General features: G+C 41.2%; 1 protein-coding gene across 1 annotated transcript in view; it reads left to right on the top strand.

Annotated features, from left to right (window-relative positions):
* The window catches only part of GABRA4 (gamma-aminobutyric acid type A receptor alpha4 subunit), a 94,513-nt gene that overhangs the window by 44,073 nt on the left and 37,645 nt on the right, over positions 1-12,795 (top strand). Inside the window, 1 exon segment of the mRNA XM_014519037.1 lies at positions 6,789-7,048. Within this exon segment, the coding sequence (XP_014374523.1) occupies positions 6,789-7,048 (260 nt within the window).

Below are 12,795 nucleotides of genomic sequence, written 5' to 3'. Positions count from 1 at the left end.
GCTGAACTAATTCCATTAGGATATGTGTGTGCATGTGCAGTTCTCATACACACATCTCATTGACATCCATGGAAGTTTTCTGGGAGAAAGTCCCTATATTTATAATTTCATGTTTAGTGATGTTTTCTCCTTTACCTTTCTGTCACATTTAAAACGGAATTGAAAAAGCAATTAAGGAAATGATTACAAGATATTAAAATGAAACACATTAAAATACAATTTGAAATAAGATGCTACAACAAATGCTGAAAATGAAACCAATAAAATGTGTGGAAGGCAAAGCACATGAAAGTCAGAGGAAATCTGGTTCCTAAGAAAGGAATAAGAAAACACCCAGATGTGGTAAAGCAATTTCATAAAGCAGATGTTTTTTTCAACATTTGATTCTATTCTGTACCATATTCTGAAGCGAGATTAATCAGCCAGAGAGCATTGAACCAAGAGACTTATTATATATACATTTTCAGAGAACAATAGTAGTAGCTGTTACTTCTAAGTGACAGCTCATCTAACATGCAAGCAAAGCCTGAAAGACTGTCCAGGATCGCAAAAAAGTCAGCATTAATAACTATATTTACTCAAATGAAGTATTTTTCCCCAATCGGCATGGGGGGGCGGGGCTGGGGGGAGGGAGGGCAAGCTCTTTGCATACAAGGAAACCTCATTAAATATATTACATTGTCTATCATTAAACTGCTGCCAAAAGCAGCATATGCTCAGTAATGGAAGCCAACTATGAAGCTGATTAAATGTAGCCAAGATTGAGCATGACTATAAAACACATGCCCACGCTGGGCAAACATACTAATGGGGCAACATTTTTTTTAGCCCTGAAAAATAGTGGGTAGGTGTTACTTCTACATGAAACTGGCACTCGAGGTACTATAATACCAGGCCAGCACCAGGAGGGCCAGAGCCAGCCTTTACACTCTCTTCCCTTGGTGCCAGAAATGCTGCTACATTTGATCTCAGCCAAGAGCATGGGCGACTGGTGCCACCTTAGTCAGCGACTGGCGGGGGGCTCCCACTCCCCGGCTGGTGCTTGCAGTGGGGGCACTGGCGCTCCTGCCTGCTCCTTGCCCTTCACCTAAGCGGGAAGCGCGGCCTGTCAGAAGGTGCATCAGTGCTCTCAGAGGGCGCACCCCCTATGCGTCATCATTGGCCAAAAGGCCAAGATTTTTATTTTTTTTTTATTAATATATTTTGTGTTCCAGGTCAAATCAGCCAAATCATATCAATTGAGCAGAACTCAATTGTTCCAAAAACCAGATTGATTGAGCAGGCAGAACTCCGTGTATGGCAGTATAGGAAAGCATCCTCCATCCCAGGCTCTCACCCTGGGACTTCAGATACTCCCAAATCCATTGCCAGGCATCCTACGTGCAGGCCCAAGCCTGGAGATCTTTATATTTGGATGCCCACACTTGATCTGAGCCAAAAGGCCAAGATGCTGAGCTCAAGTCTTCATGTTGGGATGCTGGGAACCTACCACAAGGATGGGTTAGTGCAGCTTATCTGAATAAGATATATGGTAATACCCATTGTGCAGAGTCCTCCTCAGCACTGACTTTTTTCCAGTCCAAGTCACAATGAGCCACTACACTGAATACATTTCGACTTCCTTTTAATTCCCACAGCTGAGCTGTGCATTTTCAATGATTCATGTTTTTTCACCAGCCTGAAATGTCTGGCAAGCATCACCCAACAGGGCCCCAAACAGTTCACCCAGAACCCCTCTGTCACCTACTCTTTCAGCCTGTTTAACATGATTATTGTGGCTCTGCCTTCCTTGAGGTGGAGCGGGTTGCCCTGCACCTCATCTGCATATATGTTTTTGATCCTCCCCAGACTCATGGCAAGAACACCTGGTTCCAGTCATGGCAGGGAAGGGAGGGTAATTGGCACATGGATCTTTCTTGGGGGTATCTGGAGTACACACATACTGAGCACTGCTGAGGTATGGGGTCACCATAGGCAGACTTGCTGTTGACTCTCATGAGGCTTCCAGCCCAATGAACTACTGTATATGATAAATCATTAATCTTTTGGTTTTGGACTGAGATTATACATAGTTTATAGTAGGTGCACAAGTGCTACTTAAATGTGTGTTTATGGAGTGCCTGTGATAAAACTTGTAGCAATTTCAAATAAGGTAAAATGCATCAGTTCTGGATGAATTAAGTCTATGGGTATCTGTAGTCTGATAGTAAGGGTGGAAGGGGCTGCAGGGGGAAGAAGTTGTAGGTGCAGATGGCAAGGGGTCTATCTGACCCCCAAGATTTATTTTTCCTTGCTGTAGCAGTGAGAAGGGGACAAATTCAAGCCAACCTCCAATAATTAGATTCTATACCTGGAAAAATTATTTTAAAAAATTATAAATTGTCCATGTGTTGAGTCTAATTATTGGGGGGTCACCTTATATTTGAGTAAATATGGTAATCAGTTATGATAAAGCAACTATAACTGTCACGTCCCAACTCAAACATTACAGCATAAGGCAAAGAGCTTGCTGGTGAGTCAATTAACCTAATGTGGTAGTGACAGTAAAGCCAATGGTTATGTCCACAAGGAAGTAACATCACAACTGTTAAACTGGCAACTGTGATAGCTTAAAGAACAAACTATAAATTTGCTACTCATGTCTTATTTACTTCTTGATATAAAAACTGAAAATCCACCAGTGGTATCAATAGACATCTAAACACCCTTGAAAGCAAATGCTTTCAAGAATAGTATGTATTATGTGGGGGAAAAGATGAGTAACAAATGTTGAGATTTGTCAAGGCACATAAGAATTTCTTATCTCTACAGTTATTAGAAGAGAAGATAGAAATATCTGGGACATATGATAAGACTGAAGTTGGAGAATCTGCCATGTCAGGTGTCTTGTTGGAGAAATGGAGGAAAAGTCTAAAGGGACTGATGAAAAGACTCCTGTAGAAAATAATTTAGTAATGGAAATTCATAGGACTATATGATATAAGGGAATAACCTAGGATAAATAAGGGTGGTGGAGCCTTGTTTGTGCCCTAAGGGGCATCTGTCATTGTGGGAAAGATTCATTTTGAGAACAGTACACCCTAAGGGTACATTTTAGAACAAAAATTAAGATGCCTCTTTTTTAGTTGAGCAGAACAGTTAAACATTCATCTTCATCCTTTCTGCCAGGTTTGTTACCTTTCAGAATCAAAACCAAGCCAGCGTATTCAAAGCTGGCATTTCTCAGTGTCTTTTGCTTCTGATATTTTAGTTTTCAGAAAAAAAGAACTTGTGATATTATCAGCAGGGAAGCATCAAGCCACAATTATTTTTGATCTTTCCTTAAAACAAGTTACAATAGGAAGGAAAGTTCACTGTTTGGGACCAATTCATTGACACACTCGGTTGGTTTCTGCCAGCCACAGAAACCTCTGAGAATTTTACTACCTCATCTGGTTCATGTTCTATACTAACTAGATGTGTTTTATGCTAATAAGTAATAGAAATATATAGAATAATAAGGTAAAGTCTTAGTACTATTTTACAAAAAATTTGGTATCAAAATATTACAATAAAATATGCATAATGTTTCATTTTGCATATTAGGCGATGTGATTCTGTATACCTGGAAGTTTCTGGAGAACTGAACATAGTGAATATGGGACTTTAGTGCTCTTTAAGAGAGAGGGGAAAATAATACTATTTTTCTTACGTTTTGTTGCTGTCCTATTTTTGTCACTAAAGAAATGCCAGCTAAAGCATTTGCTTGAAGCATACACAGTGGACAAGGCTAGAAACAGAGATGACGGAGCTCAGGAAGCATAGTCATGTTCCTTAGAAACCATGGTTTCCATAGAGATGTCTTCACTAGCTGAATGACTAGTTATTCTGGGAAAATCCCATCACCCACAGTGCGTCCTCTAGCATCTTTGAGTAAGAAGCTGCAAACTCACAATAGCCTCAGTTTTATCTTCTGAGTTTGACTTGAGTCTTGCTTCCTCCCATCTTTGCAGCCTGCAGAGACTTTATTCTCCTTTTGCCCTCATACAGTAGTACTGGCCTACTCTAAGTGTTTGAGTATGTCAACATGGCTTCCTTCCTGACCCTGGGTCAACCACCAACAAAATAAGGTTTGCTTGTTCACTTCCACTTCCATGCACTGAAGTAGTCAGAGTAGATGGCTCTGGACTGGCCCCAAGTCAGTCCCATAGGCGAGCCAAAGCATAGTGCTGGGCTAGCAGAGCACTGCAGCTTTCTTATGAACACTTTCGAGTAATTTGCTTTGTCATCTATTATACAGCCAAGCAGGAGCAAGTGGACAGGGCTTTATTTTATTAGTGGTAGACATAGGGATGCTCTATAGATGCAATCTGTCGGACAGCTTGCATTGGTGGTTTCCTTGTGTTCCAAAAGGCAGGATAGATGCACACCGTATAGTCTAATGAAAAAAGATGTATAGAGAATATCAGCTTTCAGGAACCTGAGCTCACTTCATCAGATGAAGTCTGTAAGGTATATATCTATCCTGTCTTCTGCTTGACTTCAGACTAACATGGCTAAATACTTCTCCTTGCGTACCTCTACCCAGTATAGTTGTGTCTGCAGGGGTATTTTAGGCATTAGATTTTCATGCTTCTAGTGTTAGAGACTGTTACTTTTCAAAAGAAATGGGGCCATCCAACATAAATATAGGGATTTTAGGGGTGGAGGGGGAGTTTTTCAATGTATGAATCAGACACTGAAGTAAAATAGCTGCATAGGTTTTTTACTTCCATAAATAGAGTGAAGAATAAAGAAAGCTTCACTTGTCACTGAGATTACTTTTTACATTGTCATGTTAGGATTTAAGCAGCATATGTTATATACATGAGCATATTTTATTTTTTTAAAGAAGTGGGATTTATGAGGCTTGAATGGGTTTTTTTTTTGGATGCTTTGTTTAAAAAAAAAAGGAAGAGATCTTAAACTTTGTTTTTATGCTGTGTTATGTTTTGCATTTGAAGTATTTCTATAGTAGTTTTTGCACTCAGCTGAAACCTTCATGAATGTTCATTTTAATTAAAATTGCTCTCTTTCAGGTGATAAAATCCTAATTGAGTTTCATCTGCATACTGCCAGCAGAAAGGTTTAAAAGATTAGGTGGTGCCTTGTTAATTAACAGAGTTGTCAGTATGACAATACTCCAGCTTTTCTAAGCAAGGAAATAAATTGTTTCCTTTAAATTTAACAGCATCTGGATTATAAATTAGATTGGAGAGGAACACAAGATTTATTACTATGGAAAACATTAATTCTGAAATGCTAAAGATTATTATTTTTCATTTATTCATTCATTTATTTATTCGATTTATATGCTACTCTCCTAAAACAGGCTCAGGGCAGCCTAAACTAAAAAAACAAACAAACCCAATAAATTATAAAAACAGAAAAAATGTTAAAATAAAAAGTATATAATTAAACAGGCTTCTCAAACAGGTACACCAAACTTAACCCAGCCTGCTAGAAGTCTGCCCAAATAAAAAAGGTCTAAAATCGCTTCCAGAAGATGTCCCAGCTTGGTCTCTGGGCTTCAAGGGGGAAGAGATCCAGAGCTGCGAAGTGACTATCAAGTATGACCTCTTACATGGTTTTTCATCAAAAAACGTGGTGCACAGGTGGCATTTGCAGGAAGCTGACCTTACAGATCACAATGGAACATTTTGTCTGAGGAGTCCAGTACGTTATATACAATATGAAGTTTTAATAGAAAATATTATTTACTTGTGGCTTTTCATAGTGCTATGTGTTCTGTCCAAAGAGTATTAACACTTTTAGTTGTTTATAGAGTATATATTATGGTTAGTAACAATATGTTGTCATGAGTTTGGATTTATTAATGACACAACCTTTTTATTAAGTATAAAATTAGTAAATTCCTTGAAGATTTCTTAGGTTGCTGTCTTATTGTATCAACTGCATAGTTAAGATAGAGTTAAACAAGCTTTAAAATGCAAGACATTCTTCATCAGATCCTGATGTTTTGATGTTTTGCATTTGAAAGCTTTTCTACCTCTATCCCAATGGTTCAGCTGGTCCAATAAAAGATATCACCCCAAGAAATCCTTGCCTCTTAGAGATAATTCCTGTACCATCATGGGTACAACATCACTCTAATAGTACCATAACATTCTTAAAGGAAGTAATTGTCTTTCTTCATCTGTCAGATAGATTACACAAGGAATGCGACACAATCATAACCCTATATAAGGTGAACCTAAAAGGGTCCACTTAGTTTTCCTTTAATTCCTTTTCCCAATAGGTTTTGTATTGGGGAAGCTCATCTCTATTATGATCACACATAGAAATATATTCAGGAGCTTCAGTTCATCACGATTACCACACTTTTTGCTAGTATGGAAACACTAGTCTGAAACATGAAGTCTTGAGCTCAGACTTACGGCACTAGAGTATTCTTACTGTTGCAATGCGAAGCCAAACTTGCCCATAGCAGGATTTCCTTATGACTTGTTCTGGTACATGTTCCTTTAAAGATTTAAGTTTATCTAGTATTATTTTTTTCACTTCAAGGTTGTACGTATCTCATTATTTGCTGGTGAGATGATCTAAGTGGCATTTTCAGTTCAATATTTATTATCTTAATATCTGTAGTCTAATGGCATTTTTGTTGATGATGATAGGCTTTATGATGATAAATTCAGGAATACTAAGTAGTATGTGTAGGTATTCTTTTTCCCTAGAAGTCACCTGCCTATTTTTACTCTTATTCCTATGTACTGCAATGATACATTCTTTGTCTTTTTGCTTTGAAGGAATAACTACAGTTTTGACGATGACAACACTGAGCATCAGCGCAAGGCATTCGTTGCCAAAAGTATCCTATGCCACTGCCATGGACTGGTTCATAGCTGTCTGCTTTGCTTTTGTGTTCTCTGCTCTTATTGAGTTTGCTGCTGTCAATTATTTTACTAATGTTCAAATGGAAAAAGCCAAAAAGAAGACCGTGAAATCCCTCCTGGAATTTCCCAGTACTCCAGTGCAGAGGGAAAAGTGTACGGAAGAGGCGCTGATGGTATGTTTTTGCTTATTCTTTGTATGTTGTACTATTTTTGGGACCCTAGCCCAAAGTTTTATAAGCAAAGCACATAAACATTTTTATATAATATTCTTGTGTAGGGGTAGACACACCTACAGGATTACTCCCAATCCCACTGAAAGGCTTTTCCTCCTTACTGGTCTTCACTTGATTCCAGAATTGGCTTTCTAAAAATCTTTGCATATCAGTCATTTTGAAGAACAAGTTTCTGTACTTCCTGCATAGGGGGCCAAATCTTGATGAAATAGAATGGAAAAGAAATTAGAATATGAAATAGCATTTATGTCTCACATGTATATATTGAAGAGCTAAAGACCAAACTGCACAATTCACTTGGAAAACTCATGGGGTTCCTCTTGTAGAGTTTCCTTCCAAGCAGTTCATAGTATTTATTGTTTTTCTTCATGACTCTGATTCAGGTGTGGATCTATCCCACAAAACCCACTGATCCTCATGGTCCACTTAATGGCATAGACATTTCAGGAAGATCTTCCAAACAAAGTGTTTCAGAGATGTTCCTCTTCTTCTAATTTGGCGTTGGGGGTGGGAAGAGGGGAAGGGGGTATTTTTTAAGTGTTTTGCCCATTTTTAAGCACTTTACCAGCTATGAATGTCTGCACTTTTGCTCTTTGTAGTGCTCCAAGCACCTTTGAACACTTCAAACTTATATGTCCATAGCCATATTAGATTAAGATTAGGTGGGATCTCAGGAGGCCTGTAGTCCAACACCTGCTGAAGGCAAGAACACTCCTGTGTAAAGCATGCTTGACAAATTGTGTTTCATATAAATGTTAAAAAACTTCCCTGACAGATTTTTCAGCCTCTCTAGGTAATCTTCTCCAGTACATAAGCACTCTCATAGTTACAAGCCTTTTTCATAACACCCAGCCTATATCTTTTTGCTGCAAGTTCATTATATCTTCTGTATGTCCACAGAGTACAGGACATCATTTAGTAACCATCCTCTTCATAACAACCCTGTTTTTGTATTCAATGACTGTTATTAAATCCTCCCACCAACCTTTTCTCTAGACTAAATAATCCAAGTATTTTTTCACCATTTTTAGGCATCTGACTTAGTTTTGGGTTTTTTTTTGCTTCATTCTGGACTCTTTCTAATTTGTCCATGCCTCTTTTTTATAGTGTGATGCCAGTACTCAAAGTGAATACTCATCACTGCTGAATAAAGTCAAAGAATAACTTTCTGTGGCTCATATACAGTATTTCTTTTCAATACATCCCATTATGCTATTAGGTATTAAAGTCAGTTGTTGTCCATTTACTGTATTTACCCAAACATAAGGTGAGATGGGGGAGGGGAACTCCCGTCCTAAGATTTGAACTCAAGGAAACCTCATTAAATACACTGTCTATCATTAAACTGCCGCCAAAATCAGCACGTGCTCAGTAATGGAAACTGTGGTAGGGGCAATGCCCCGAGAAAAAACTTACTCTGAAAGAGAGAGCTTCTGAGCCAGTGGGACACTGAAGAGAACTGGAAGCCCGGTGGGGGTGAAACCATGGCAAGGAAAAATGCCACGGCAACAAAAGAAAAAAACCCCAAAAAACAACGGGTCGAGGAAGAGCCGGGATCACCTCTAGCCCTGGCATGGACCCACTTCATGGTGGCATGCCGGCGCCGATTCACCACCCAGCCAGCGTAAACATCGCATTTGAACTCCAGCAGTTTCAAAGGTGAGTTTGAAGCCGTGGGTATTTGTATGGAACTGGAAGTCTCCCAAGCACTTCACAAACTGGCAAGCTGCAACTGAAATGGAATGGAAATCGTACCTTTTCCGAAGTCCAAGAGTGCTGGGAATTATTCCAGTTCAGGACCATATTACACGCAGGGGTAAGTCACAGATTCAGATCCCAGCTTCCCAAAAGTCAGGTCTGGATCTTTGATAACAGTTCAGGCCCAATTCTAAATAAAACACAGCTACAAGCTCTAATGAGAACAAAGATACAGACTCATGAACAGATTTGCTTCAGACATGCTACTGCCATGCTTGCAGCCACTGGGTCCTCTTATGTAATGGAGGTAAAACTTTGTCACAGTCAGGGTGTTCAAAGCTTCCTGTGCATTTTCTCATGCTGTGGTGTGTAAAGCATGAGTTGCCATGTGCTGAGGGAGTTCTGTGGATCATAGGAAAGTGGGGCTGGAAGCAGTGACCTAGTCTACCTCCTGCTAAAGGCAGGATCATCCCTGACTAAACCATCCCAGTCACATACATTCTTGCAAACAAGCTACGGAGGTATGGGTTGGATGAATGGACTGTAAGGTGGACAGAAAACTGCCTGGATTGTCGGGCTTAAAGTAATCAGTGGTTCAATGTCTAGTTGGCAGCTGGTATCAAGTGGGATTCCCCAGGGGTTGGTCCTGGGGCCAGTTTTGTTCAATTTCTTCATCAATGTTTTGGAAGATGGCTCCTCATCTGCATATACATGTTTTGGAGGATTCTAGGACTAATAGCAAGAATACCCAGATCCAGTCATGAGTGGGAGGCTAATTAGCATGTGGATCTTTCGGGGAGAGGCGGGTGTCTGGAGTGCAAACAAATACTGAGTAGTGCTGAGCTGTGGGGTCACCATGGTTTGAAATGCTGATGACTCTGCTAGGGCCAGATCAATGAACTGTATGGTAAATCATGAGCCTTTGGCTGTAGACTGAAATCATACATAGTTTGTATTATAGAAAAGTGCTGCTTAAATGTATGTTTATACAGTACCTGTCCTAAAACGTGCAGCAGTTTCAAATAAGGTAAAATGCCTTATTTGAAACTGCTGCACATTTTAGGACAGGTACTCTGGAGGAACTAAGTCTGGGTATGGGTACCGGTAGCAATTTGTCTATATGCAAATACTATAGGTATGTTTATACTAGTACTAGTGTTTATACTAGTATATGCAAATACTATAGGTATGTTTATTTGTATGTTTTCAGATTTGTTCCTCCCTTTCATGTGCTTGGGGAAAGCAGGGTCTGACAGTAAGAATATGTCGGGGGGGGGGGGGAGTGAGGCTGTGGGGAGAAGAAGTTGGGGAAGCAGAAGGCAAGGGGATTCCCTGACCCCATCCCCAGATTTATTTTGCCTCCTGTAGCAGTGGGAGGGGGAGAAATAAAAGGCAGACCTCCAGTAATTAGATTGTATATCTGGAAAATGATACCTAATTTATACACTTTTCATATATACAATGTAATCATTGGGGGTCATCTTGTATTCAGGATCATTTTATATTTGAGTAAATACAGAAGTATGTTCAATTCTTTCCTGGAAGTCATTAGTGAATATGCCAAACAATACTTGATGCAGGACTTAACCCTTGGGAACCCTGCTTGATATTTTCCCTCAGTTAGGAGATCAGCCATTGATGGCTACTCTGTGAGCATGATTATGTACTAGTTTTATACCCACTTTAGAGTAATTTAATCTAGATCATATTATCTTAGCGTACTTCTGGTATTGGATGTTCTTCCTATAATGTTATCTCTTTTCCTCTCTGAATATATATTGAATAGTTTTGTTATGAGTCTATTGGGATGGGTTCTTCTGAGAGATCATTATGCTCTTGCATCTTTAATATATATTAATTTCTAAAGTGCTGATCATACAAGCTAGATTCCTCTTCCTCCTTACAGTGAGTAGTGCCTTCTTCCCTGTCAACATTCCCACTGAAATCCAAATAGGCAAGGTGGCCTAGTCTTGCCCTTAATAGGCCTCTTTCTCCTAGTCAAGTCCTTTTTACATTCAGATTCTACACAACTGGATTTCTACCACCAAATCAGTAGGTTGTTTAGAGTTCCATCATCCAGGATTCCTAAGATTCTTTCATTTCATCAGTGGATTTGGTTTTCAAGCTCATGTTGTCTCTTTGCACAGACAGAAACACAACATAAGTATTTCTTCAGTTTTTTTCCTAGAATGAATTTTAACTGTCACAGTGCCCTAAATATGATATGTGAGGTTGTAAGAGTGATTCTTTATCAACTATCTTGATAATCAGGCTTGTTAATTAAAGGAACAACCTGAAGTCCTATTGAAATCAGTGGAGGTTTCTCATTAAGGAAAATAGGAGTCATGTCAGGCTTTCAAAGTTCATGAACTAAATCTTCAGTTATACCTCTATTTGGCTTCACTTTTGAATCCCTCAGAAGCTTTATGATGCTTACAATATCATAAAGCAGCCATGGCAGGGGCCAAGGATGCGGACCATGTCTTCATGTTTGTTTTTAATAATCTGAATGCTGTTATTGAACAGGTTGGCTAGACATGATATTCAGTAGTCAGAGTTTTTAATAGCTCCTGAAAGTTTCTATTCCAGTAATATGGGGCAGAGAAAGCAGGTCTGTAGAAAGTTGGGCAGAACCATGTAGTTTTAATCAAGACAGCTGTGTCCATTTGTCATTTTAATTCAGACATGTTAGGGCCTTTGGGATGCTTTGATACTCTGGTTGTGTTATTTAGGCTAGGGACAGACATTCAAATAGCTGAAGTCTGAATTGATTCAACCTTTGCAGGTTAGTCTAACCTGCCTAGGTTGAACCAGTTTGTAACAGGACAGACAGTCCCTCTGGAGTGAGGCAATGCAGTCATATCCCTGCAGTTGCTCAGGCAAGGAACTGAGGGGTGCTAGAGTATGCCCTCAGCCGTAGAGAAGCTGTGGGGGAGGAGGTGGTGTGGCCAGCCCAGGCTGAACTGGCCAGGAAGGGGTTTAATTCCCCCTCCCCTGTCCCACCAGCAGGGACCTGAGCAGGGTCCACTGGATGCTCCACACTCACTGGTGCAGTGGCGGGCCAGTGTGGCCCCCAAGCCAGAGGGGGCAGGGAGAGGAGTTATTCTCCCATATACCTCCACTGCCCCTGCCGGACCATACCCAGGTCTGCCTGCCCCAAGCACTGCTGCTGCCGAGCAGTGGAATAAGCCCCTTCTGTCCCCTCCGTGGGATGAGAGAGGGAGGGGAATAACCCCTATGCCTGTCCCCCCCTGCCAAGGGGCCCTGCCGGCTGGTGTCTGGCCCCTCCAGGTGGGGGCTGCCTGGGGAGCTGGCTTCCCAACCAGCTCGGAGGAGCCTGGAGCCTGGCAGCCACCACCGCGCCCCCATTCCTGTGCAGCACCTGGGCCTGCAGCTGCACAAACAGCTGAGGCCCCACCTAGGTGGGGGACTGTTCTGCACCCCCTTGCCTACAGCTGGAGCTGCCACTGCCATGGCTGTGCCACACCACACCAGGTGAGGGGGCAGGAAGCTTTTGCCCCACGTATGGAGCTCCAGTTCCAGCTCCAGCTCCTGGATGCCTTGGAAGGCACATAGGTGGAACGCTGCAGCCAAAGCTCCATGTGTGGGGCAGAGGCTTCCCCCTCCCTTCCCCACCTCCCAGAGTAGCTCAGGAGTGGCAGGAATGGGAGGGGGAATAACTGCTGTAGGCAAGGGAAAGATGGTTTCTGCTGTTTCTTCTCCCTTTGCCTCCAGCTGTGGCTCCTGTGGATTCAACAAGTGAAAATTGGAGGAAACCAGGATTCTTGCTAATGAGAGATCTTTTTCTTTTGGTGATGGGGTAATAAATGCTCCCTGCTGTATAACTAAATGCTGTGTAAATCCCTGCTGGCCCCCTCACTGACTAGCAAAGCGGGGGGAAAACCCTTCCCTAATCTGAGTGTCCTGCCAGAGCCTGGCCATGCTCCCCCTCAGCTCTGCACTGTGAAAGGGAAGAGAAGGCCCCTCTC

The sequence above is a fragment of the Alligator sinensis genome, unplaced genomic scaffold, assembly GCF_000455745.1.
Source record: "Alligator sinensis unplaced genomic scaffold, ASM45574v1 scaffold247_1, whole genome shotgun sequence".
NCBI lineage: Eukaryota > Metazoa > Chordata > Crocodylia > Alligatoridae > Alligator > Alligator sinensis.
Note: the sequence above shows the minus strand (reverse complement) of the source record. Positions and strands in the feature narration are given on the sequence as shown.